Here is a 24,539-nt window from a genome sequence, read left to right on the forward strand (position 1 = left end):
CTGGCTGGCGACATCCTCAAGAGGCTCGAACGCCGTGCCTCCTGGTGGCCGTTACGCTACGTGCCGTGCGCGTTTGGGATCGGACGTTCAGCGAACCTTGTCAAGCGCGACCACCGCGGACCGCCCTGCTTGATGAATGGTCGATGATACCACCGTATCTCGCTGTGCCACTCGGCTAGTTTCGGATAACGGAGTGGGACAAGGTAAGCCTTTGGTGGCTTGCTAGTTCTGTGGTGCAGGCGTACGGCCGGTTTCAACGTAGCGCTGGGGCTTCGCGCGACCTTCTCGGACGGCCGCACCGACCGCTCGGAATGAATGCAGTAGGTGATAAATTGGGAAGATCTGATGCCCCCACAGAGTTCCCCGCGGACCATATATTACGACACGCCAGTAGAGCCTCATTGGTGCTTCGTCGACGGCCTCAGAACCAACTCAGAACCCTCTTCCCGGGCCCGGGCCCCGTCGGAGACTTGCGATCTTGTACGCATGCCGTGTGCTGTGGATTCCGTGGAGTGTGGACCATTTGAAGAGTCGACATCTTTATGTCATGCAGTGTTAGGATGGCCTGTGTATGATCCGGCGACTACATTGTAAGCCTTATCGTCTATTCGTGGTCATGCTGCTAATACACCTGCGTTAGCGTGCCGGCGTGTGGGGCTACCTTCAAGCTGTGAGTGAGATCTAACTTGGGACAGTAGTGTGGTAGTTGCACAGTGACATCGTGCGTTGTCCGCGGACTGCTGACTTTACTATCTCTGGAGGCCCGATATGACACCACGTGCCATTAATCCAAGTCAGAATCAATGTTGCTGTGCGGGTAAGTTTCGATGTTGTGTCCGTTGCGGCTGTGCTCAAGGATACGAGTGAATACCAGGTGTAACCATGTTACAGAAATCTCGCCGGATGCGACCACTTGCCGCGCTGTGAATCACATTGAACCGCTTGCAGTTTCGTTGGTCCCTGACATGCTATCCGTAAGTCGAGAGTGTCGAGTATTTGTTTGAAGCCCGAATGTCACTCAAAACATAGGCGAGCTACGAGATTATCTCAAGGAGCGTGCATCCCAGTGATCCAGCAGCGGCCCCGACATGGCGATTAGGATTGCGTCCGGATGTCCGCAGCGTTCCCGCGAGCGAGATCGTCGCCCGTGGATTGTTTAACCATGTCGCCTGTCACGTATTCTGATATTCATCCCGCTATATATTGGTGTCAATGCATTACCGTCTATTAGAACTCACACTCCATCTCGCTGAGCGTGTGTTGTGGGTGCAGCTGCGGCCAAGAGAAAGATCGCTCGGAGTAGAGTTGATAGGCGGCTAAGCAGACAGGCGCCAGCGCTGGCGACCATATGGAGGAAAGATCAGAGACAGTTGACGAGGAAGTCGACCTTCTAAGACAATTGTCAGCCATGAACAGCATTAGCTTCTCACATCTTCTGTGTTTGTCTGGACACTGCCAGGGAAATCGACGAACTTGGGGCGAGTAGAAGTATCCGGCGGCTGTACAGCCAACTTTCGCTCTCTTGCCATCTCCTGTCATACTCTCCGGCGAAATTGGATATTCGCATCGCAGTTCTTGAGCGAAGACGACGTTAACGATCAGCATCGACCGCAGACGACCCATTCTTGATTTCGCTCGAGCTTGTGCGGTGCGGAGCAGCACCCTCGATGTCGCAGGGCCACCACCGACCACCTCTCCTCGTTCGTGCGTTTCCCCGCAGGTTTGATCTCAACTGACACCCGCATCGCATCAGAACCAGTCTCAGGAAGGTAATCTGTCTATCGGAGGTGAAAAACCCCGGACGCAGACCAGCCCAGGTGTGTGCCTTTTGACTTTGCCTCCGCCCGGTGAACTCATCGCTCCCGCCTCGTCTGCGTCCGCTACCATCCCACTCGACCTCGCCACGACCACGTCGTCGACTGGTATCGCACCCTCCATTGCCTACGATACCACCAGACAACCAGAATATCGCGCAGTGGGCGGCTGCAAGCAGTACGTCGTCCTCGTCTCATCCGACACCCGAGTCCCAGATGTTCGGCGCACCGCCCATGTTCTACGATCCCGCGCAAGCAGCGCAAGAGCACGACCAGCGTGGCATGTCCGACTACAACGCATGGGCACAGAACTTCGCGCAAGGCGGGCAGTACGCGAACGCGGCTGCCACTGGCTACGCGCAGGCGCCTCAGCTCAACTACGGCCACCAGCAGCAGCCGATGCAGGACGTGTCGGTCACGATGACCAAGGCCACGGCCAGTATCCGTATCAGCAGCCATACGTGCCAGCAGAGACCCACGACCCATTTAACCAAATGTATCCGCAACAAACACCCATGAACACGACTTCCGATCGCCCGCAACGCAGCCTCCCGCGGTCGTCGCGGGGTGGCTACTCAAACGCCGCTCTACCGAACATGTCCGAGGGCGCAGCGTTCTCCCAGCAGCAACAGCAGCAGCAGCAGCAGTTCAGCTTCCCTACGCAGGACGAGTACGGCTACCAGCCGCAGCCACAGGCGCAGGCGCGCCCGGGCGCGCGGACGCGATCGTCTACGGAGTCCGTGCCAGCCGCAGACGCGATCCCGCAGCAGCGCTTCCAATTCGCAGAGTACCGCCATCCCGACCAGCTCGTCGCGCCCGCACCTGTGCCGTCGGCGTACACCGGCCCGGGCAGCACGCCGACGAGCAGCTTCTCGTCCTCGCCGGTCTCGTGGGCGGACCAGAGCCAGAGCGAGCACACTGCGACGCAGCCGGCGGGCTCGGGGCGCAAGCAGGGCGGCGCGGCGAAGCAGACAGCTGGCCAGAAGCAGACAGTTGCTGGCCAGAAACAGTCAGCCGGCCAGAGCAGGCGGCGACGGACAAGGGCAAGAAGCGTGCGCGTGCGCCGCGGGACAGCGACAGCGACAGCGAGGACGACGAGATGGGCAGCTTCGCCATCAATATGAGCATGCCGCCATCAGGGCACGGTGGCCCGACGCGACTGTAGGTGTCTCTATCTCCATTCCTGAATGTCGCTGACTCTGCTCGCTCCCGTTGCTGCCTCATCATATGAACGCGTGCTCATACATCCCACGTCGCCGTGCGTCCGCCTCAAACAATCCCCGGCGCCGCAATTCCCCACGTCTGGCCACCCTGGCGTCCGCTGCCGCCTTCGCTGCGATGCGCTGCTGCGAACTAGTCCCGGAGCATGCAAACATTGCAAGAAGCTCAAGGTACGTCCCTTTGCCGTGTCCCTCGCACTTCACTAACTCGGGTTGCTCCTCTTCATCCACTGTTTTTTTTTACGACGTGCGGCATGCACTGGACATTTCTAGATGAAATGTGACTTCCCCAAGGGCGAGAACATGTGTCGGCGGTGCAAGTCCGGTGGGATCCCCTGCATTGTCGAGGGTCGCAAGCCCCGGAATGCACCCAAGTGAGTACTTGACTTCAGTCATGTTATCTCCCCCTACCCCAAGCTCGCTGGCATGCTTGCCGGGTTCGCGCGATTAGTCAACGCGATGCATGGACAGCCATCGCACAACTGTAACGCCGAACATTCCGTGTCCCGTTGGGCACCGGGAAAGGCGCGAATCATTCCAGCGCTGTGCTAATGTGTTCAGTCGCGTCTGCCTTTGGCTCGTTTTCACCTATTCTGCTTTGGGTCTGTTCGGCGTTTGTCTCGCCCGTATGGCTGGATGACTATGACGGTGGATGAATGGGTGCACTGAGGAGGCGGCCAACGTCCGGATGTGCCTCAGTCTCGGGGATCGTTTTTGCGTACAGCAATGATTGTATCAGGCGCGGTTTTGAGAGGTTAAGTATCGGAGGGCTTTGGCTGCCGAGATACTTCGCGCTTGGCGGTGGACTCCTGGAGCTGTTATCATCCTGATAGCATCCGAGTATTAGGCCATCGCTAACGCAATGGAGCCTCCGTCTTCTCTGTCTGCTTGTGACCCCCCTTGCGACAGCAGCTCATCGACCCCTTCTTCACCCAGCAAACGCGAGTACCTGCTCGCGCAGATTCGCCAGAAGGACATCATCATCGAGAAGCTGCTCCGTGAGGTAAGTACTGCCGCCTGTCGTACTAGACATCCGAACATTTGCTGACCGGGCGCTGTTGCCCCGCGCATCCCGGTCGTTGTGTAGCTGCACAACCCCTATGCCGCGACCCCGCTCTCCATCGCGTCCTACCGCCTGGCAACGTCACCTTCCGATCAGCAAAACCGCAATGTCATGGCGTGGTTAGACCGCCTCGAGGAGAGTGTGCAGGCTGCAGGCAGGTCAGGCGGCGTGGAGGCGTTCAAGATCGAGTCTCGCCAGCGCGCTGCTGCGGGCGATCACGACGATGAGTCTGACGAAGAAGGAGACACCGAGCGTGGCAGTGCGAAGGAGGGCGACGATGATTTGGATGCGGAGGCCAAGCTTCAGTCCTTGCCAGATGCGACAGTCCCCCTCGGCTTGCTCGCTCACCTCTCGTTGGATAACCCGAGGGCGAAGAAAGGGAAGAAGCGAACGGGTGCTGACGACAGCGAGAACGAGGACGTGGGCGTCGCCAGCAAGTCATACTTTTTGCCAGGTGGGCTACTGCGTGAAGCTAAACTAATATGCCCGGCGAGCTGATGGTTATTCCCACAGGACCTGCATTTGATCTCTCCATCCGCGCGTCGTTGATTGAGAACCACAGCCCGCCCGAAATCCTGGTCCATGGTCTGGTCACACCAGACGACGTCGACAAGCTGTTTGACATGTACGTAGCAGCGCCCATTGGCCTTTCGTGTACTGACTCTGACTTATCTGCAGTTTCTACACCCGTTTGAATGTAAGTATTGGCTACTGACCATTGTATAGCGAAGCCTTAACACCGCGTAGGTCCATGTTACGTTGCTTGATCGGGAAATCCACACCGTCCAATCCACCTTCGCCCGCTGCCCCTTCCTGTTTACCGTTGGTATGCACATTTCTATTTTTGGTATACCACTTGCCATTTATGCACTTATCCCCAGTTTGCGCCATTTCCTCCCGCTATTACAAGGATAAGTCCGAAATCTATCCCATTGCGATGCACTTCGCTCGGCGTGCGGCGGCGGACGGCCTGCTGAACGGTTGGAAGTCGGTCGAGCTTGCGCAGGCGTACATCCTCCTCAGTACCTATGCCGTCCCCGCACGAAGGTGGGAAGAGGACCGAAGCTGGCTATACATTGGCCTGGCAATTCGGTGAGCAGCAGCGTTATTCTATACATGAGCCATACTCATTTGTCACTTAGAATTGCGACAGACTTGAACCTTCATCAACTGTCGACTGTGAAGCCAAGGAACGACCAACACAGGCGTGAGATACTCAACCAAGAGCGACTTTGGTTGATATGCCACAACCTCGATCGCTCAATGGCCACACAGTTTGGAAAGCCGTCGACGATTAGAGAGGACTAGTAAGTGTTGTGCTTGACGCAAGATGGGCTTCGTGCTGATCAACGCAGTATCATCCGGACCTCCGAGAACTGGTACAAGAAATCACCGCTGAATCACCCAGTAAGTGCCGGTGGATGTGTGGGGTACGTGGTACTGATGTACAAGTAGTGGGACTGCGGCCAGTCATCTTATACGCAGCTTCTCCGGATAATGACTCGCTTCCACGAGGAAATATACTCGGATCCGACTACGCCCACTGGACTGAATACGGTATATGTCGCCGGTAACGGAGTGGTTAGTGATGCAGAAGCTGACCTCTGCCGCAGAGCCTCGACCTCCGCGAAGTGTCCGTTCGGCATGACGAAAGTCTCACTCGTTACTTCGAAGAATGGACTCGGCGATTCAAAGAAGACACTGACCTGCAAGGTAAGTGGTTGCGGTATGCTTCCGTATTGTTCATAGCCCTGATCTCATGGTCAGATCCCGCCTGTGCCTTCCGAGCGTCGTTGCTCCCGTTGTATGTTGATAGATTGCGTGAGATTCAGCCGACTGTGACTAATGACCTGCATAGCCTCACGAGCTACTCGCGACTGGTCATGTACTCATTTGGCTTCCAACAAGCGTTCAAGCGCGGCATTCGGCCTGAGGACCAGATGTTCCTAGATAATGTTCGCGTCCTTTTACTGCTGAGCGTGAAGAATCGTCGAGTGTTCATTTTCATTCGCGTCAACAGTGTTTCCAGGCCGCGAAATCTGTGATCTTGTGTATGATCGATACACTATGCCCGAGCGGGTACATGCGCTTCTCGCCGGATGGTATGCTATCCGTTCATATGGCTCGAATCCCCGATGCCGGTCAACGCCTCTCACAGCGCTAACCAAACCCGTACAGGTCATTTTATTTTCGCGTCATTTGCATCCGCCTTCCTTCTCAAGGTACGTTCTACAGACCCATAGCCACGCCGCATGACTTACAAGTGGCCGGCTCCGTTCCTTCGCCGATCTGTGAATATAGTTGATGCGTCCCGAGTTCAAGTCGCTCGTCACATCCGCTCAAGAGTCAGAGATCTTCGATTTGATTGGCCGGCTTATCCAGACCCTGAACAGCCCTGAAATCTCCATCGACGAGCGCCACACGCCCAAGCTGCATGCGCGCTTCCTCGCGGGACTGCTCACCAAGCACCGGAGGGATGTTGCAACAGCCGGTCGCATCCAAACGCAGCAGCAGCCGCCTAATGCACAAGTCTCGCCGCAGGGTCAACCCAGCTCATCTGGGAGCACCCACACCTTCTCGACCAGTGGGAGTGCGGCGGGAAGCCCCGGCGAGACTGTGTTCTCCGGTGGTGGCATGGGCTACGCTGGAGAGGGGCATCTCATTCTTGGCGCAGGGCAAGGAGAGCCCGTATACCAGGAGGACACTGCGTACGCTGTGGGGACGGGCCCGATGGAGGTGTTCGACTTCGCGGGTGTGGCAGGACAGGGCATCGAAACTCTGGGTGCTCTAGCGGCTCTGCAGAATCCGTCGTATTGGCGGGATATGATGATGCCTGGGTGAGTGAAGTAGTCCGAGGTGGTGAAGTCAAGAAGCTGATGTGGGGGAGTTGCAGGTACACCTGGTCCGAGAACAACGACTCTTATGGTCTGAATGGGAACGTAGGCGGATTCGGGCAGAATTTCGGGGCGCTCCAGACGGAGGTCGGTCTCTTCGGGTAGGTCTTCACGAACAGTGCCCGAGTCATGTCCGAGTCGTTTCGGAGAGAAGGTTTCTGCCCTCCGGTCACTTTGCCCAGATTCATGCATCAATCACACGAAATAACGTCACGCACATATCATCCACATTTCTCTATGGTTCGTAAGATCTTCTTGTCTTTCTTGTAGATGAATTGGCGAGCGTCGCGCGTCTCTGCGTGCAGCGTTCGTCAATTCAAGATTTGTGACTCGTCTAGCATCGTACATTGTAGCTACTATTCCATACTATCGTCATCGTCGGCTGTAAAGTAAAGCTTCTCGTGTATTCAATGTCGCAAATGTTTCTTCTCATGGTATGCTCCTACGGCGTTATCAGCATGTGAGGGTAAACGGGCAGTTTCCAGCGTATGTACCGCCCCCTTCATTACGTTAGGGACTTTGGTAGTACAGGACCCTCATAATTGAACACCTGGGAGTGGCCGTGACACCTCGCGCTCCGACGACGACGTACTAGCGGAACTCAATGTCTCATCCTTTTGCAATGGCTCAGCTAAGACCCTTTCGGCATTCGGCCTTATGAACCTGTAACAGAATCGGAACCACCGAGGCGACAGTCTGCGCGGTCCATGGTCGGTGCGAGACAATCAACAACGATCTGAGCGGTATGCCTCTTTGCAGCCTGGAGCGGCTTGAGTATTTGTAGCATAATCTGCTCCTCGTGTTGCATCGAAAACGACTTGGCCCATGCGCCAGGTGCGATATCCCTGTCAGCACTATGATGCATCGCATAGGCGTGAACGTATGGTCCACTGTGCCGGTCGTGGGTACCACTATTGGGGATGTGAGACAGATGCGTGCTGATGTCACGAGCTTCTTCCAGCGATGGCGATGGCGACTGCCTGGTGTATGTCATATCGGTCAAAGGCATGACACCGATATCAGATGCAGATGCTTACTGGACAGGACCAGAAAGGATTGGTCGAGCGGAGATTGTCGCTGCGGAGGCGACAAGAAGGGCGGGATAGAGGAGAATGGAGACGCGCATGATTGCACTTATGCGAAAGTGAGTTTGGACAGCTATTGGTTGTTGAGGTTATCGAGAACAGACAAGAAGGAAGAAAGGCTGCCAGCGAGAAGAGTCAACTCCGGTTCAATCGAGAGCGGGTCGGGCCCGGGAATGCACTTACCAACCAGTGCTTATAAACTCGGAAGTGAGCTCAGAAAGAGAAGCAATGAGTGCGGTGAGCTGGGGAAACGTCGCCCAACATGCACTTTAATTTAAGCCCAACAGCAGCGCTCAAAGCTGTACATGGAGAAATCACACAACCGACCCGTACAGTACTCTTTGTCAGCGTGTTTGTCTCAACGTGGATACGTTTGACGGTATCGTCAATATTTGTGAAGGGATGTCCATACGCACGTCCACGTCGCCAAATATCATGATCGAAGCTAACCTAAGTTTGTCTTCTGAACAGTGGCGTCAATGTATATATAGTCGGAAGTGCCATTCATGGCAATGCAGACCATTGCAGCCTCCACCACTGGAGGACGACTGAACCCTGTTAGCAGCATGCGTCATTGTTCATCAGATTGGGCAGCGACATACCATGACACAGTCGGTCATACAATTCCTGCCGCAGCGAGCAGTGACAATGCCCCGCTCAGTGCCGCCTGAGGCTGCAGTACGACGCTGCAGCGAGCTATAGCATTCCGAAGCAGCTGCAAGACATATAACAATGTCCTTGTGCATCTCAGCTCATGTGCGGGGATACAGTCCAGCGGCAATCCAGAAGCTGCATCTTCCAGCGATACCAGGTCCGGTTTACCTCATAGCCCTTGCGCCCGGACATTTCACCGCAGATAATGTTCTCTGAAAAGGAATCTGTACCGTAGTATCGCGGCACGTGAGACATGTACTGACCGACGCCATGCTTGCCTGTTAATCATTTGTCAACCGCTGCGGATAGTGAGCACTCTGCCATCTTGTAGCGAAACAGTACTCACCGAGATGCCCATCGTCGAACAGCGCGTTTTCCGTTATCTGTAGCGCCCACAGTATAGGAGGGTGCTGAATGACTATCCTGTCATGCTGCATGATCGCGAAGTACATTCGTCTGCGAGCGCGCGCTTCTTGTAGTTCCACTTCTTCCTGACGACGCGCGGGTCCCTACCAAGTTCCGCCATGACTCCTGGCCTAGTCTACTTTCGAGAAGATCTTGAGCGCGCACAGTCTGCTGGAGATCGGTCCGAGTGTGTAGAGTGAGGCCTCCTGACCGGAGATAAGTATTTGCGCCTTCAGCTTCAGCTTACTCTGCGTTCATGGTCACTGAGATCCTGCCCGACATGGCCGGTCCCAACTTCAACACGCTACTGTGCAAGGCGATGTCCGCAATTTCCCAGCCGGGCTGCTCCTGCGGTGAGTAATCTAATACAAAGGTCGACAGCCCGACCTAAGATTAGATTTATAGATTCGACTCGCAATGCTGTGAACGAACCTTCGCACGTAATGAGCACACGCGGCTCATTAGGTGTGTCTGAAGAACATTGGTCTTGACATACGGGATTGCACTGCCTCCGCCTGCCATTTGGCATGGTACATTCTCAAATGTTACGCGTGAAATCCTGACTTGCCGCTCGTCTTCCCGTCCCGCTGCGCGAACAAGAGCTGTGAACGAATTTCAGGTCGACAACTATACCCACGAGGTCATCGTAGTATCTGACCCATAACCTTTCTGTCATCTGTAGCTCGCTCGTGGTCAATAGCTCGCGACGCGCGGTATTCCAGTCATATCAAGAGCCTGCTTGTCAGTGACCGATATGATCCACTCCTTGGAAACCACTGTCGGTGTTTCTTGTCTGCGACGAGGTCCCGGCAGCCTGAGGGTGCCACCACATGCGGGAGCTAACGCACCGGGAGTCTGTAACGGTCATTTTAGCCGGTTACGGGCGTATCAGCAAAGATGGACTGAACTTTGTGGCAATGGGCGTGCGAACGGGATGTCCACGGGGTTCCAGCGTCTCGCCACGAAGGTTCTCCGGGGTGAACTTGGGGAATCATGTTCCGCGGGCTGAGGCGAGTAGCTGCAAGATCAAGGGACATGCGATTTCCCCATGGCGGATGTCGTTACAAGGCTTGTCGAGATGCTATAGCGGCCGGATAAGCAAGGGCACGCACTGGACGCACTGGCAGCCTAGTAGGTATCTGTATAGGATTGTTCCTGGTACCTGATCTGCACATCCCACATAGCCAAGATAATATGAGCATGCGTTGACTATGCAAAACTTTCGCAACGCCTGCCTACACTGTAATCTCACACGGGCTGAGAGGAGGAGGAGGAGGAGGAGGAGGAGGAGAAGGGTTCCAAATTTGGTAACACCGTCCATCAACGCTCAACGCCGAATCTGAGATCCATGGTGGCTGGAGGTGTCACTGTCACGGTTGAGCGCCACTGCCAGGCGGCAACTTGGACGTCGACACTCGACGTGCAATTCCCACTGGACGGGTTCTCCACGTCGCTGAACATAATATACTATGCTACACACAACGACGAACGAAGCGGACTACTGAGGACCTCTGGTATGCTGTACAAGCCTGGCTATGAATCGGCATCTAGAGCTATACAGTCAACGTCGAGGCGCATACAACTAGTCCGATGCGAAGGATGGCGTACAGGTATCCTTCTCAGGATCACTGCTGATCTACCGGTGAGCAGTCCTATCTGTCATACTGAAGGCCGACATCCTCAATTGGAGCACAGCCTTAGTGCCTGACGAGCTCAGTAAGTGCTACCTTCACCTCGCCATTCAGAGGGCCGGGCCTGTCCTTGACTCATATTCAGGGACTATCCGGTTTGGTCTGTCAACTTACCCCGAGAGGCAGCAATGTCCTGTCAGGAATGGAAAGACAGACTTACCTGTACCAGGTTGCGTATTAGGCTACCTCCGTGTCGGAGGCTCGTCCTCGAACGTCGATGATCTCACTTTGTGGCGCAGCTAGTGAAATCTCTGCTGCAACACCATACTACCGTCGTTTCTTCCATCATACATATGTCGGACACCGTTCCGAGGCTCTCCAATTCGCTGCTGAGCGTGAGTTTGGACATGCGCCTCTCGACAGCGCTCAAAGTGTCTTCTCATGATACCAGCAGACCCGCGCCAGTCGAACCAGCAGCAGGCGCCAACCACACTGGCGATATCACTGCTTCCTCTCCCATGTCAATATGCTCTTATTAGTTCTGCTTGTTCCGATTCTCGAAGTGTCGAGCCACGGATGGTTTCCAGGAGAAAAGGCACTTCAGTTACTTCAAAAGATTCGTACCTATCATGTCGTTCGCTCTTGACGTGCCGCCCGTTGTCTTCGCAGCAGGCCAGATATAACATCTCAAATAACGCTCCTCGCGCTCAGCACGCTGGATACGCCTCCGTCCACGTTCAGAGCCCGAGCACCATTGCGCACGTCGACCCGCCCCCATGTCGAACTTCGGCATCGATGAAGCGCAGCTCGTCGCTCTCTTCATGGAGAGCGCAGCCTGGGGCATGCAGTTCGTGACCACCGCCATCTGTATCTACACGCTCGTGAGCACGTCGCGGATGTCCAAGCGCCCACTCAACATCCCGCTCCTCGTCTACGCGATTATGCTGTTCAGCTTCGGGACATTGGATGTCGCGTTCGCTCTCCACCGCAACATCCAAGCCTTCGTGTCTTACAAGGGGCAAGGTGGTCCGGATATCGTGTTCAACCAAATATCTGACTACGTGACTGTCCTGCGGGTGAGCTCAGTCTTCGTGACCTTGACAGATTACTGTATAGCTAAACCATTCGATAGAGCGTATGGAACTTCCTGGCCGTTCTCGTTGCGGACTCCGCTCTGGTAGGCCGTCTAATCGGCATACCTGTCTTCAAGATGCTCACTAGTAGTAGATCCACCGCTGCTGGATCATCTACGGCCGGAGATGGATCTACGTCATTCCTTCAATACTCATCTGGCTCGGAGGCTTCGCGTGCGCCTGCGCGGAGACATATTACACCTCAACGTTGGACAAGTCAACCAACTTGGCTGGGGCGACGAAGATTGAGCCTTTCCTCAACGCCTTCATCGTGTGCGGGGTCAGTCTGAATATCGTCACGACTTGTGAGTCCTTGTTGCAGTCGAATGACGATGTCGAACTCATCCTGTTTGCCAGCACTGATTCTCTACCGCATCAACCTCATTCACCGCGCTTCCGCTCGCTACTTCTCGAAGAACTCAGGGGGGACAACCGTGAGCAGCCGGCTGCAGTGGCCCGAGCTGACTCGGATCCTCGTCGAGTCCGCGATCGTATACACGTTGTCTGGAATCGTCCTTCTCATCGTGAACTTCGCCGGTAGCAACGCTGTATACCCCACTTCCGACATTGTACGTCGTCTTCAACCCACCTACGCGCTTGCCACTGATGCTCGTCTCTGCAGAACTTACAGATCGCTGGTATCCAGTTCGACCTGATCCTCATCCGGGTGAACCGGGGCATCGCCGCGGAGCACGTCGAGGCGCAGACAAGCATGCAGACGATGCAGTTCAACCTCCGTGCGCTCGACCGCTCCGCGCAACCCCCGGGATGCAGATCACCGTCACACACGATACGAGCATGTCGACCGGCCTCCGCTCGTTCTCCGACATCGAGAGCAAAAAGGGCGGGCAGCACGACTTCGTGCAGACCGTCAGGGTTACGGACATTGACAATGACTACGTTTAGTAGTTCTGTGCTGCGTGGGACTGAGATTTACGTTCTTTTGTTGGGTAGTCGGGTGTATTGGACACTGTTATTGCTAGTGTGTTACTGTATTCTGCTACTACGTACTGAGAGAGAGACGTGATGTTGGACCTGTTTGATGTACTATTGTCTTCAAGTTGTAGTACTACTGTGGCTGATAGACCACATATTCACACTCGTGCGACGACCAGCAGTTCGGCTCGATGGTGCCTTTCGCGATTACAGTACTGGTCTGCGAGCTCAAGTACAGCTACGTAGCTACAGCCTACTAAGCCACTGGCACCTGGCCTCCGAGGCCGGACGATGCCGAGAACGATCTACAGTACGCTCAGCACGTTGGCCTTCTCACTAGACTCACTATAGTCCACTGGCACCATTTACATATCCTCGCTGTCTCTTGTCAGTGTCTGGCGTGCTGCCGTGTGCGTAGTCTTTTCTTGTCTGGTCTATACACGACAGCATCGCCTCAACGACCTCACCATTCGCTGGGCATTGCAACTCCCAACGGAAGCCGTGGCTATGCACAGGCAGTTCGCCATGCTCAATACATCAATTTGAAACGCGGTCTTTACCTGTCCAAGTTGCTGTACGAGGCTGTCCCCCATCGCTGATCGTCGTCGCTGCTCACACTAATTGTGTTCATGACTCCTCAGGCCATGTTCAAGTTGCGAATTGTGGCACTTGCCAGACGTCGGCGGACTCGGAACTTTGCACTGCACTGCCGTGCCCGACAAGTTGACAACGATGTGTCTATGCACTCAATATTCAATACTTGTCTGATCTACTGGGTCGTCGGTCCAAGTCGTTCGTGTTCCTGCGAACGCACCAGAGGTCGACGGCAAGAGACGTCTGGTGTCGCACAGCAGACATCCGGTGGGAGCTACTTCGGCGTGCCCTCAGAGATCCCCGAGCCGGACTGTACTTATCGAGAAGCCACGACCTGCAGATGGGCCATTAATTTGTGCCTTGACTTCTATCAGGTCCGGATGTTTGTCAGCTTTGGCATGTCCTCGAAGGAACCCTCATGTTGACGGTGGCCCACCACCGGCTTCCTCTGTCATTATGTATCAGGTCCTGGTGTCAGTTGCTTGTCGACCGCATTCGAGCAGCGATTCTATGGGCATTCAGTCGCCAGGCAGGACGGTAATACCCAGACAGAAGCCTGAAGCCCGTTGCGCCGGACACTGACAGTTTCCTCCCGGTGGAAGTACGGTTTGACGCTGACCGGCGTGCCTCATGCCCCTTCTTCGCTCATTGGCCCTATTCATTCAACGGGTGAGGCAAGACCATATATACCTTGACTCGTAGCACGACCGACCCTCCAGCGCGCCGTCACCGGTACCTCGCAGCGGTCCCCCACAATGTCCTCCTTCCCTATCAGCGAGGCCGAGCTCGTGGCCTTCTTCATGGAGAGCGTCACCTGGGGCATACAGATCGTCACATTCACACAGTGTGTGTGGGCCCTGTTCGAGACGGCGAAAGGTGGACCGCGGCGGGTCAACATAATACTGCTCACCTGGGCAATCGCGCTGTTCGTCTGGGGGACGTTGGACATCTCGTTCGCCGTGTACCGGAACCTCACCGCGTTCATCTACTATACCGGTCCTGGTGGCTCGAGTGAGATCTTCGACGAGATTCGGACTACGTTACTGTCCTACGGGTGGGTGTCGGTCTGTTTACATCGGCTACGCCGAATGCTAACGGAACTCACAGAGTGTATGGAACTTTCTGGCTATCCTGACAGCGGACATGGCACTGGTACGTGTCTTCAACGCGCATTGCCTTGCCACAATGCCGACCCGTGCACCTCCAGATCCACCGGTGCTTTGTGATCTACAACCGCAATTGGCTGGTCATCGTCTTCCCCTCCCTCATCTGGGCAGCCGGCCTGGCATCTGCAGCCGCCGAGATCTATTACACCTCTACATTCAACGCCTGACTAACCTCGCGGGTGCGGCGAAGATCGAGGCATTCTTGAACGCGTTCATCGCGCTCGGCGTTTCTTTGAACATCATCACGACAGGTAAGGCGCCATACGGATCCTTTCGATATGCGCTACTCACCAGCATTATTTACCATAGCAATCATCCTGTATCGCGTCGGTCAACTGCAAAACGCATCTGCCAGGATGCTTGCTGCGAAGGCAGGGAAGCACGATCACATCCCGAGCAGTGGCCACATGCGGTGGTCGCAGCTCAGCCAGATCCTGGTGGAGTCCGCGGTGGTGTACACCCTCGCCGGTATAATCCTGCTCGTCGTGAACTTCGTCGGGAGCAACGCGGTCTATCCCATGTCCGACCTCGTAAGCCGTGCCCATCTGTCAGGTATTGACATTCTGTGCCATGCTGAATTGGATCATGGCAGACCCTCCAAATCGCCGGAATCCAATACGACCTCATCATCACCCGCATCTGCCGTGGGGTCGCGGTGGAGCAAGTGCATTCGACAGTGCAGTATCCTTTGCGGGACACGACCTACGGTATGCGCTCGGAATTGCCTCATGTAGAAGGCGCTCCGTCGAATGCCGACACGAAGAGCGCGAAAGATTCTGGGACTGACTCGAACCAAGTTAACGTTCACGATTACGTCGCGACGCAGGTGTAGAATTGACTCAATGACTGTTACTTACGTGCTTAACGTTTGGTACCTGATGATCTCTTCGGACTGTTGCAGTAGTATATGGCACCTATAATAGACATGATTTCCGATTCCGGTGACAGGTGTGGCCACCCCGGAGTCTGCGTACTGTGTGGCACGTCCGACGCCACCGCAGCAGTACGATTCCAGAATTTGCTGGCCTATGCTATTCGATTTTGAGCCTGAGCTGTCAAGACATGTGAACCTGCATCACCACGTTCCATAGCTTCATCAACATCCCTCGGATATGTTTAGTCTTGACGTTCACCGAATTTCTCTGTGATCTCCTTGCAGACAACCACCAACGCCTTTCCTAACCTCTCGAAATCCTCCAGCTACGGGGCAGATTGAGATGATGATCCAACGGGACAGACAGAAAGAATTTACCTCGTTGAATACTTGAGCGCACGGCCTCGTCCACCACTTGTTGTTATGGTAGAACTGCGTCGAGTACGTATTGTGCTCGTTGATGAGCTTGTCTTGGAACGCGACCATGAGTTCCCACGACATGTGTATCGCCGAGGGTATCGGGAGTTCGACATTGACCTATCGAACAATTACGCGCAGTAATATCTGACAATAGATTAGTACATACCATGTTGAGATTGTACTCTTCCTCGTCCTTGGCTGAGTACAACATGCTCGTCCCGAGGATCTCGGCCATGCGTCTGCCCCCGGCAAGCGCGAGATGGTGGCAGTAGGCATTGATTTCTCTTCGCCCCCAGGAAGGCCCGGAAGGCAAGGCTATGCCGTTCGTAGCAGATGAGGCGGTGTGTCCCCCATCGCATTAGATACGTACCAGATTTGATACTGAGCGGCGTCAGCATATCCGATGTGCCAGGCCCTGAGAGAAGCCTATGTTAGCAACGCCCGTGTCGCGTAGTGAAGTGCGACCTACACTTGAACGTATCTACGAGGGTGCGCGTCTGGGTCAGCTTCATTCTCTGGTAGTTGAGGCCTGTGGGATCGCTGTTTTGATTATGTGGTGATTCCTAGCTTGCATCCCGGTGAGCGGCGAGGTCCTAGTGGATCCAGCACACGCACCGCTTGGGAACGTACAAGACCGCGCAAGCACGTTTAGCGTACAGCCATTTGGAGCAGCTCTGAGGATGCCAGGTCAACATATACCGCTTGAATCACCTACTGGCCTACCGAAATCCAGAAGTCTGGTGCAGCCTTCGTCAAGTCGAGGTTCATCTCTTGTCCGATGGAGTGAGCGGCATCACGAGGCTCCATGCGCCTTCCTCCTTGCATATCGCCACCATCTCTTCCAGGCATCAGAACAGCCGGAGTAGGGAGCACACTATCCATAACGACGACAATCTTGTTCTTCGAACATCTTTGCACCTTCGACTTGCTTCGCTTTCAGTGACTTCAGATGTTCGCGGAAGCGTGATAACAACGATGGTATGACTCGGGGAAGTGCAAAGGAAACTCGGAGACGGCTGGGTGAGGCGGCATGTCGGACATGTTGTGCGCTATGCCATTGATCGTGTTGAAGCTACAATGGCTGTCACGTAAGTCAGTACCTGGCACGTCCGGAGTCCCACTAGCGGCGAAACACACTGATCACGACGACGTCACCTTCGCACCACTCGAAGTTCCTCAGCACGGTGCTGACGCCATGCGAGACATTCGGGACGAACACGCACTCGTCCGGACGCGCGCCGATAAGCTCCGCCACGGACGCACGGACCTCGTCCAATGCGGGCCAGTACGTGAACCACATGAAGCGATCTGGGTTCGCCTCCACCTGCGTGGACAGTCTCTCGCACGCCTGGGCGACTGGGCGCGGCACGGATCCAAGGGCACCTGACGGATGAATATCAGTACTGATGTTCAGAGTTTGAGCAGTGGTGATAGTTACCGTGGTTGAGGTTCGCAAATCCCGGTTCGAGTCCAAATAGGAGCGCATCGCGCGGCCGAACTGTGGACACTCTCGTTGGTACTCCATGGTGCGCGTATCTCGTGAGGGTTGGACGACCTTGGCTGAAGAAGGAGGCTGAGGATCTGTCGAGCATAATAGGCAGGTCAGCTCTGTGGTCCGCGTCTCGATCGGACCTACGATGCACATCCGTCCCTGGCGCCTCTGGAGGACCGCCACGGCAGCTCATGGACCTGTTCTGGCAGACTTTGCGCAATCACATCTGACCTGGTGACGGTCTATACAAAGCGAGAAGCGTTATGGTTCATCTACGAACTATCGGTGCCTAGCATGCCTCTTGGGGTGGAAATTAAGCTTCCACTTCTCACACACTGAAGCCGTGTTCACATTGAGTTCACACCGACATGGCATGTACGTCACCCATGCGTACGAGCCGACTACGAGCCGCTTGCGCTGCTAGCCGGCAACGGGGCGTGAGCATGTACGGTGTTGTTGACTGGCATACGACGCCACATTATGAGACACGTACCAGCTTCCCAACGTGTCTGTATCAAATATTTGGAGCTCGCATCCATAGCCCATAAGATCACTTAACGGAGCGGCAGACACACGAGACATGTCGTCTCCATGCACGACGGCACCGGCTCTTGCGACATCATGTTGTCAACCGACATCGTGGGGAAGACATCCATGTGCACTGTGCAACCAAGTGACAATATCAGGTCTCTGAGGCTACATCCAGAAGAAGCACTTGCCACGTTTGTTCATCGCTGAATCTTGCGTCAAACGTAGTCTGGTCTGCCTGGTCCGACGAGACATTTTTGACAAACATATCGGTCTGCAGCACACATTCGTTGCACACTCGTCCCAGCTTCGTGTCAAAGCATTATTTGTATCTTTGTTGAGCCGTCGCCGACTGTAGAGAAGTAGTACCAGTGTCATGCATCAAGTCGTGATGTAAAACTTGACTGTGCAACTGACGGAACGCGGCTGGTGTGTGTTTTGCTGTATTTGGTTCAGTGGGCCGTTACGAAACTCCGTAGCTGGATATTGCTCATCCGTAGTCCTACCATCATCTGGACACTGGTGCTGTGATTTTGCTGTTTCTTTTCAAGTTCAGCTCGGGTGGGAGGAGGGGCTGGGGCTGACGGTACTTGTCATAACATCCAGCTGGCCGTGATCACAGTCGATCTCTACCTCGAGTAACAGGGAAACCTGGCAAATCCAGTTGATTTGCATTGCCGGATCCGGACCGGGGTCTACTACTACTGACAGCGATCCGAGTAGGAGTGAACTGTAAGTGCTATAGCCCGAACGCTGAGTGGGAATGACGCCAGTCTACAGCGCCTTCTGTTTAGGAGCGCAGCCTTCGCGTGACGCAATTGACCGGGCATGTGAACATATAGGCTCGCGGCAAAAGTCATTGGTCGGTCTATCATCTCGGAACTTACATGCGAGGTACTTTTGTACCGTGCTCGTACAACATCCCACCCGCTCCGACTCTCACCCACCCCGCCTTGCTCTCTGCCACCATGATGCTCCCTTCGCTCTACCCAACGTCTCGGATATTCTGCTTGCCAGTGGAAATCGTAATCCCCATCCTCAGAAACCTCGACTGCAAGGACTTGCTGGCCTGCAGGGTGGTAAGCAGTTGGAGTGCACTCCCGCCTGTTCGAATTTGACCCCCTCCGAAGGTTTGCAGGGCGTTCAGCGACGTGATCAAACATTCCCTCGAGCTGCAGTACAAGATCGAACTGGCCGCAGACGGGCTCGTGGACGGCATAGGTGTCAACCTCACTACAGCTGAACGCCTTGCGCTCCTACTCGACCGGAGAAAGCGATGGCGGATGTTGGACTGGACAAGCCGTCTTGCGGTCTCGGTCCCAGGTGCTTGTCAAGCATACGAGCTTGTCGACGGCGTGTTCGCCAAGTCGATGATGAGCGGAGGGCCGCTCTATGGACCCGGCTCTCACCACCTCAACGCGACGTGGCTCCCAACGCGTTCCCAGCGTGCACGGAGCTTGGTTCGGGAGGACATCGGAGTAGCGACGAGGGACTTCGCAATAGACCCCTCACAGGACCTCATAGCGTTCGTAGACGCGGAGAACGGGTGAGTGTTCGGTCGCTGCGTAAGGTTTCGGAACCATGCCCATAGCTGCTCATGTGTCGCGCGCACTCGGACCTTGTGCACCGCATTCCAGAGCGACCGGCGTCCATGGCCGCCGAGCTCGGGCTTTATACCCAGCGGCCGCTGGCTGTTGCTAGAGGTCTTCGTGACGTCTCAATGATGATCCGCTGACACTGTGCCATAGTGAAAACTCTCAGACCCGGATTAAGGTGTACCTCCGTACGATCAGCACGAATGCACGACACCCGCACGCTGCGCTGCCGGAGCTCGTGTCGCCGATACCATCCGACCTGGGAAGTTCATTCATCCAGATCGTCGACGATGTCGTCGGGATGTTCTTCTGGATGCACGGGCCGGGGCTGATCATCTGGAACTGGCACACTGCCGAGATGATCGTCGTACGTCGCGTTCTACTCTCTTCCTGCATGCCTATCTCACGCTCCGCAGAGACACACCAGCGACAGTATGCCTGCGAGCACCTGGGACTTCTCCTTCCTCTCAAACCGCACCTACATGATAACGGCGACGTCCGGCGCGGGCACGATCGAGCTATACAGCTTCAATGGGCGGCCGGACCCTGCGTCGCCCTCGGGCGACACGTCCGTGCACGTCGCGACGCTGCGGCTGCCCCCTCTCCGGGTCGGGCACGAGCCGCACCACTTCGCGACGCACTCGGGCCCATTCGTGCGGTACCAGACGCCGGGGCGTGCGTTCGGCACCGCGCGCGAGAGCCGGGTGCATCTGATGTCGCTCCACTACGGCGAGCGTGGGCCCCGGTTCCACATGTTTGTGCTGAACAGGTTCTTGCTGTCGTTCTTCCCGCGGGAGGGAGAGGTGCGCCCGTGGAGCGTGCATGGCTGGGATGCGTGGGGGCCGAAGAACACGCGGTTCCTGGAGCATAACGTGAACTTCCAGTGGCTCAGGTGCGTGTGCGGTGTTGCACGCGATGCGGTCATCACTGAACGGGCGTCGCTATAGATACGTGCACGGGTCTCGCGTCGCGCTTCCGCCATTTTTCAACACGTGGCCGGTGCTGGAGTCGACGATCTGCGTACTCGACTTCAACGTCCATCCCAAGCGGATCGACCACACCGTTATGTCGGACGGAGACCGAAACCAGTACCAGCTCGTCACCGACTCCTCGTGTGTCCCGGCTGGTGCGGTCTTTGAAGAGGACGTGGTTACGTCCCTGCCCTACGCAGCGTCGACACGGTCAGGCAAGTTCCAGTACTCTGGATTCATGATCGATGATGAAAGGATCATTGGGATGAAGGTCCGTTCTCCGCTGGCCAATCATTCTATTCCTTTGCTGATGATCACATTTCAAGTCAATGGCATTCGCAGAGGGGGATATGAGCGATGTAGACGTATACACGTTCTAGGAGGCTCCCAGTTCGGACAAAAGGCCTGTGGAGCATACTAATGTACGGTCGCACTTCGCCTCCACCTGTCACTCGACTCGGGTTGCGTCAAACGGGAAGCGCTCGGCCGAGCGCTACCCACGTGCGATGTATCGCTGGCGCGAGAGGATGTAGCCTACTGTACAAAAGAATACGGAAAAGCAGTCTACAATAGTAGTACAGATCGGACATGATAAGAAACAATGAAAACAAGGAGAGAGGGGGCAGATGCGAAGCTTCGAAGTCTGACAGACTTCTAGTGAAATATAATGTGTCAGCTACTAAACAGCAGCATGGAGGACCCGCGTACGTGAGATATAGTGTGCCTTTGTTTGCGCGATACGCTAAAATATACGAGGCGTACTATATCTGTTCACGGCGGGTGAGCTTCGCGATCAGCGGCGAGGCGGCTGAATCGGACGTACCTGCGGGCGGCAGCGAGAATGATCTTCGCTCGGTACGGGTTAACTGTTTAGGATAAGCCATTGACTCACTTCGATTAATTATCAGAGCGACTATTTGAACGGCCTTCGAGTTTCAGCGGCCGTTGAGATTTTTGTACCCAAAACCTACCTTGATTCCGAGAAGGTATCTCTTACTTTCTCACTCCTGAACTAGGGTTAGGACGTTATGACGACAAAATCCTTAATTTAGGGTTTCGATGTGAGTGGAGCAAGCACTTGCACCGCGTTCGCTTCGTGTTCCCGGTATTCCACGCTCTCTTCTCTACCACCATCTTCAACCATCTTGTCGACAAAATACTACGTAAGAGCATATACAACGCAGGCGATATGTCTGGAGCAACAGACAAGTCAGCCGAAATCCTAGTTTCCGTCCCTGACTGCGTCGCCACTCACGTCCTCGGCGAAACGACTGCGGAACTGGCTCATGGCGACCTCATCCTCATGCTGACGAAGTCGTCGGATGTCTCTGCGCCGGCAGCACCGTCTGCGAACGGAACCAGCCAGCAGCCGTTGCTGACGCTAACGGTCGGGGGCGCTGCATTCCCTTTGTTCAAGACGACGACTTTCGGGACAATAAATGATGACGAGAGGGTGTATGTGTTCACGCCCGAGATTGGAGGAGAAGTCGGAGGGTGAGCTGCTCGACTTTCATCGCGCACCGTCTTCTGACTGAGGCCCCACGCCGTGATAGCTACGTGAGGATCACCCTGCCGGAAGGTGTCACAGTGCAAGGGTCGCCTTTCGAGAAACTGCAGACGCAGTTTGAAGAGATCCTCGTACACCACGGCTTGTTGAAGGAGGGTATAGAGGCTGTGGCGGACGAGCTCGGAAAGAGCATGCGAGAGGACTCGGCAAACGTAGCGCAGAGCGTTCGGAAGTCTACATCCGAGTGCGTACCCAATTCGCCAGCGTCTACGGGGGCTAACCTCACAAGACAGCTACTCAGCGGGCAATCCGCCGACGGACGCCCCCCTTCCAATTCCTGACGCGTTACATTCAGCAGCGTCCACTAGCGCGGCAGGCACAGGCACACTCGCTTCCGCCGTCGGGGGCGTCACAGGGGCGGTGACCTCCGCAGCGGGACTCGCGGGCGCATGGATCGCCTCGCACGTCGTACCGACGACCACGCCCGCAACGCAGACGCTGAGCTCCATGTCGAACGCCTGGGACACCGCCTCCGACGGTTACGTCGCGGGCACCACGGAGGTCAAGTCGGCGGTGGCGGATTCGGCTGGTGTGCGCGTGGAGAACGAGTTCGGGCCGGACACCAGATCAGTGGCGGAGGACACAGGCGCGAGCGTGGAGAACGTGGGCGCGGCGGTCGGGGATGTGCTCGTGACGGCTAGCGGGCCTGGGTTGGCGACCGCCGGGCTGAAGGGCGCGGCAGGGACACAGCTGAAGGAACAGGAGGAGAAGGACCTGAGAGAGGGCCAGGAGGAGGAGGACGGTAAGCTTGAAGACGTATCGTTTTGAGCGGAAGCTCAGCTTTTGGCAGACATCAAAGTATATTAGTAGTGCGGAACTGTGTCCTTAGTCTTATGCATGTAATCGTAGCCTGCCTTGGATTCAAGTTGGTACTACGTGAATTGTACTTGGGATGGTATTGAGCGAAGGCTGAGGTCAGGATGATTAGGGACCGTCGACAAGTGGTCCGTGTCTCGCTGTGGCATGCTCCGTGCAATACATGGCCGAGAAACAGGTGCAGGATGTGAAGGCACGACGACGGCGAGGTCAAACTCAAGATCGCCCGGAGCGTGAATCTCGGTCACATGACATGGATGTCGCGTCGTGTCGCGTCAAGTCGCGTCATGGTCGCCGGCTTCGTAACTTACCTCTTACCTTCATCACAGCTTTATCCAACCTTTGTCGTCTCTGCACCGAAGTGGGCTCAAAATTATACAAATAAAATGCAATCTCCAACAAGATCTGGAGTGAGAGGCAAGCCCAAATCACTGCCATCACAACCCTAATCGCCGACTTCAGAGTCCACTGGCAAACACTTACATAGGCCTAGGGCCCCCAAATCTGAGGCTCATGGATAGCTGAGCTTTGCATGAGTACTGGTTGCAAGTATCTACCTTCCAAGTGAGTCTATTGTAACACACCATATCTTCGCCGCGTTGTCCATAAGTATATGCTATCTAGCGCATATACATTACACCAAGTGCGTATATGCACTGCATGCCTGCGTATCTTTACCTTACTGTGGTGTTAATACTCACGGACGTATCTATGTAGTGAGAAAAGCGAACTACGACACTTGCTGGATATGTACGAGGAACTGCTAGCCAGCCCTCTGTCCGACTCTCAAGCTGCTGATTCATGACGGCGCATACACAGGGTCTGAATCCTTAATGATACTCTGCTGTCTCTCCGAGGACAAGAAATGGCGCAAAGACACCCTTGCACGATGGAGCACGTACGTGATTTCTTATTGTGCACGACTTCAATAGTCGCACCACCAGCTGTAGGTCTAGGCTTTGCCCCAGACAAGTGTTCGGAACTAAAGCCCTTGATAGCAAGTCGAGCTCATCAACTGTCCACGTCGATCCATTTTCCGTGGCGCGTCTCAAGGAACAACGCGCAGCGCGTGCTCGCCAACTCCGAGTCCAGCGTCGAAGCTCAACTGCGAGAAACGATTAAAGGTAAGTACATGTTTCTCACAGTAGCTACGTTTATGAGCTGATGCCTTGATAGTCAAGCAATGCACCCCGAGCTATTCAGAGTCAACAAGCTAATAATCGTTCCTTGTTACCTTTCAGTACGCACTATCATATAAATCGACTTCGGAGGTGAGCTGGATAGCTCACTTGCCGTCATGATTGTCACTCCCTCGCTCTCTCAACATATCTTGACGCTATATTAAGCACTTGATCATCTCGCGGATTCGACTCGCTATGCCATGGCTCATCTGTCTGCTGCTGGCTGTCACCTATCAGCACTCAGTGCCATGCTGGCATAGTCGTATGGCTCACTCAAGTGTTCTCGGGCTCGACGGACGGACTCTGCCACTTCGCTGTTTCGGTTCTGTCGCCATCTCTGCCTTGCCTGACGAACCGGCTTTCATCGGAGTCCACTGTACCCTCGCTGCCCTTGTTCAAGTTCACTCCGAGTCGTCGCCTTCAAGCCTATCTTCTTTCAACTCAGTCGTTCCCCAGCCTCCGTCCCTCTTCGCTTCCATTCTCTCATGCACGAATATACC

General features: G+C 55.2%; 9 protein-coding genes across 9 annotated transcripts; 6 read left to right on the forward strand and 3 right to left on the reverse strand.

Annotated features, from left to right (window-relative positions):
• The first annotated feature begins 262 nt into the window (after window positions 1-262).
• On the forward strand, window positions 263-1,234 carry B0H18DRAFT_588955 (uncharacterized protein). Its single transcript, XM_048038682.1, has 5 exons — window positions 263-590; window positions 641-670; window positions 762-817; window positions 875-974; window positions 1,030-1,234. The coding sequence occupies exons 1-4, from the start codon at window positions 346-348 to the stop codon at window positions 925-927; spliced, it is 384 nt and encodes a 127-aa protein (XP_047890298.1). The 5' UTR covers window positions 263-345; the 3' UTR covers window positions 928-974; window positions 1,030-1,234.
• A 177-nt stretch (window positions 1,235-1,411) lies between these two features.
• Window positions 1,412-2,353, forward strand: B0H18DRAFT_1213313 (uncharacterized protein). The gene is made up of 3 exons (XM_048036514.1): window positions 1,412-1,700; window positions 1,754-1,817; window positions 1,957-2,353. Exons 1-3 carry the CDS (start codon window positions 1,668-1,670, stop codon window positions 2,331-2,333), a joined length of 474 nt encoding a protein of 157 aa, XP_047890299.1. The 5' UTR covers window positions 1,412-1,667; the 3' UTR covers window positions 2,334-2,353.
• A 52-nt stretch (window positions 2,354-2,405) lies between these two features.
• On the forward strand, window positions 2,406-7,505 carry B0H18DRAFT_1023600 (uncharacterized protein). The gene is made up of 18 exons (XM_048029649.1): window positions 2,406-2,823; window positions 3,172-3,205; window positions 3,308-3,408; window positions 3,971-4,037; window positions 4,122-4,551; window positions 4,611-4,722; window positions 4,776-4,794; window positions 4,845-4,923; window positions 4,979-5,189; window positions 5,240-5,404; window positions 5,453-5,504; window positions 5,553-5,654; window positions 5,711-5,838; window positions 5,956-6,052; window positions 6,118-6,199; window positions 6,276-6,319; window positions 6,399-6,934; window positions 6,991-7,505. Exons 1-18 carry the CDS (start codon window positions 2,411-2,413, stop codon window positions 7,094-7,096), a joined length of 2,778 nt encoding a protein of 925 aa, XP_047890300.1. The 5' UTR covers window positions 2,406-2,410; the 3' UTR covers window positions 7,097-7,505.
• Window positions 7,506-7,646: 141 nt separating this feature from the next.
• B0H18DRAFT_1121855 (uncharacterized protein) lies at window positions 7,647-8,117 on the reverse strand (the record flags this gene model as incomplete). Its single annotated transcript, XM_048034415.1, has 2 exons — window positions 7,647-7,971; window positions 8,029-8,117. 2 exons carry the CDS (start codon window positions 8,115-8,117, stop codon window positions 7,647-7,649), a joined length of 414 nt encoding a protein of 137 aa, XP_047890301.1.
• A 463-nt stretch (window positions 8,118-8,580) lies between these two features.
• B0H18DRAFT_957002 (uncharacterized protein) lies at window positions 8,581-10,456 on the reverse strand (the record flags this gene model as incomplete). The annotated part of the gene is made up of 9 exons (XM_048042533.1): window positions 8,581-8,631; window positions 8,679-8,762; window positions 8,899-9,008; window positions 9,077-9,148; window positions 9,181-9,266; window positions 9,383-9,522; window positions 9,568-9,650; window positions 9,984-9,990; window positions 10,388-10,456. 9 exons carry the CDS (start codon window positions 10,454-10,456, stop codon window positions 8,581-8,583), a joined length of 702 nt encoding a protein of 233 aa, XP_047890302.1.
• A 968-nt stretch (window positions 10,457-11,424) lies between these two features.
• Window positions 11,425-13,011, forward strand: B0H18DRAFT_589125 (uncharacterized protein). Its single transcript, XM_048038683.1, has 5 exons — window positions 11,425-11,842; window positions 11,899-11,943; window positions 11,994-12,204; window positions 12,257-12,468; window positions 12,522-13,011. Exons 1-5 carry the CDS (start codon window positions 11,543-11,545, stop codon window positions 12,924-12,926), a joined length of 1,173 nt encoding a protein of 390 aa, XP_047890303.1. The 5' UTR covers window positions 11,425-11,542; the 3' UTR covers window positions 12,927-13,011.
• A 1,173-nt stretch (window positions 13,012-14,184) lies between these two features.
• On the forward strand, window positions 14,185-15,427 carry B0H18DRAFT_1121857 (uncharacterized protein; the record flags this gene model as incomplete). The annotated part of the gene is made up of 4 exons (XM_048034416.1): window positions 14,185-14,487; window positions 14,537-14,846; window positions 14,905-15,125; window positions 15,188-15,427. 4 exons carry the CDS (start codon window positions 14,185-14,187, stop codon window positions 15,425-15,427), a joined length of 1,074 nt encoding a protein of 357 aa, XP_047890304.1.
• A 284-nt stretch (window positions 15,428-15,711) lies between these two features.
• On the reverse strand, window positions 15,712-17,481 carry B0H18DRAFT_1121858 (pyridoxal phosphate-dependent transferase; the record flags this gene model as incomplete). The annotated part of the gene is made up of 10 exons (XM_048034417.1): window positions 15,712-15,795; window positions 15,848-16,006; window positions 16,056-16,204; window positions 16,260-16,304; window positions 16,359-16,429; window positions 16,505-16,563; window positions 16,613-16,817; window positions 16,875-16,961; window positions 17,023-17,272; window positions 17,328-17,481. 10 exons carry the CDS (start codon window positions 17,479-17,481, stop codon window positions 15,712-15,714), a joined length of 1,263 nt encoding a protein of 420 aa, XP_047890305.1.
• A 1,396-nt stretch (window positions 17,482-18,877) lies between these two features.
• On the forward strand, window positions 18,878-22,810 carry B0H18DRAFT_1086360 (uncharacterized protein; the record flags this gene model as incomplete). The annotated part of the gene is made up of 8 exons (XM_048032029.1): window positions 18,878-19,015; window positions 19,040-19,455; window positions 19,658-19,871; window positions 19,921-20,396; window positions 20,452-20,746; window positions 21,644-21,969; window positions 22,029-22,226; window positions 22,276-22,810. 8 exons carry the CDS (start codon window positions 18,878-18,880, stop codon window positions 22,808-22,810), a joined length of 2,598 nt encoding a protein of 865 aa, XP_047890306.1.
• Between the last annotated feature and the right edge of the window lie 1,729 nt (window positions 22,811-24,539).

Source organism: Fomitopsis serialis (assembly GCF_022376445.1).
Source record: "Fomitopsis serialis strain Sig1Antser10 chromosome Unknown B0H18scaffold_67, whole genome shotgun sequence".
Taxonomy (NCBI): domain Eukaryota; kingdom Fungi; phylum Basidiomycota; class Agaricomycetes; order Polyporales; family Fomitopsidaceae; genus Fomitopsis; species Fomitopsis serialis.

Bases quoted from the DNA above. Each gene is read 5' to 3' on its own strand.
- B0H18DRAFT_588955 (XM_048038682.1), top strand. From the start codon at position 346: ATGCCCCCACAGAGTTCCCCGCGGACCATATATTACGACACGCCAGTA. The intron at 591-640 runs GTAAGCCTTATC...CACCTGCGTTAG, and splicing joins TATGATCCGGCGACTACATT to CGTGCCGGCGTGTGGGGCTA. The intron at 818-874 runs GTAAGTTTCGAT...AGTGAATACCAG, and splicing joins GAATCAATGTTGCTGTGCGG to GTGTAACCATGTTACAGAAA.
- B0H18DRAFT_1023600 (XM_048029649.1), top strand. From the start codon at position 2,411: ATGTCCGAGGGCGCAGCGTTCTCCCAGCAGCAACAGCAGCAGCAGCAG. The intron at 2,824-3,171 runs GTCAGCCGGCCA...GCTGCGAACTAG, and splicing joins ACAGTTGCTGGCCAGAAACA to TCCCGGAGCATGCAAACATT. The intron at 5,655-5,710 runs GTATATGTCGCC...CCTCTGCCGCAG, and splicing joins CGCCCACTGGACTGAATACG to AGCCTCGACCTCCGCGAAGT.
- B0H18DRAFT_589125 (XM_048038683.1), top strand. From the start codon at position 11,543: ATGTCGAACTTCGGCATCGATGAAGCGCAGCTCGTCGCTCTCTTCATG. The intron at 12,205-12,256 runs GTGAGTCCTTGT...CCTGTTTGCCAG, and splicing joins TCTGAATATCGTCACGACTT to CACTGATTCTCTACCGCATC. The intron at 12,469-12,521 runs GTACGTCGTCTT...TCGTCTCTGCAG, and splicing joins TATACCCCACTTCCGACATT to AACTTACAGATCGCTGGTAT.
- B0H18DRAFT_1213313 (XM_048036514.1), top strand. From the start codon at position 1,668: ATGTCGCAGGGCCACCACCGACCACCTCTCCTC. The intron at 1,701-1,753 runs GTTCGTGCGTTT...GCATCGCATCAG, and splicing joins ACCACCGACCACCTCTCCTC to AACCAGTCTCAGGAAGGTAA. The intron at 1,818-1,956 runs GTGTGTGCCTTT...CGATACCACCAG, and splicing joins CCGGACGCAGACCAGCCCAG to ACAACCAGAATATCGCGCAG.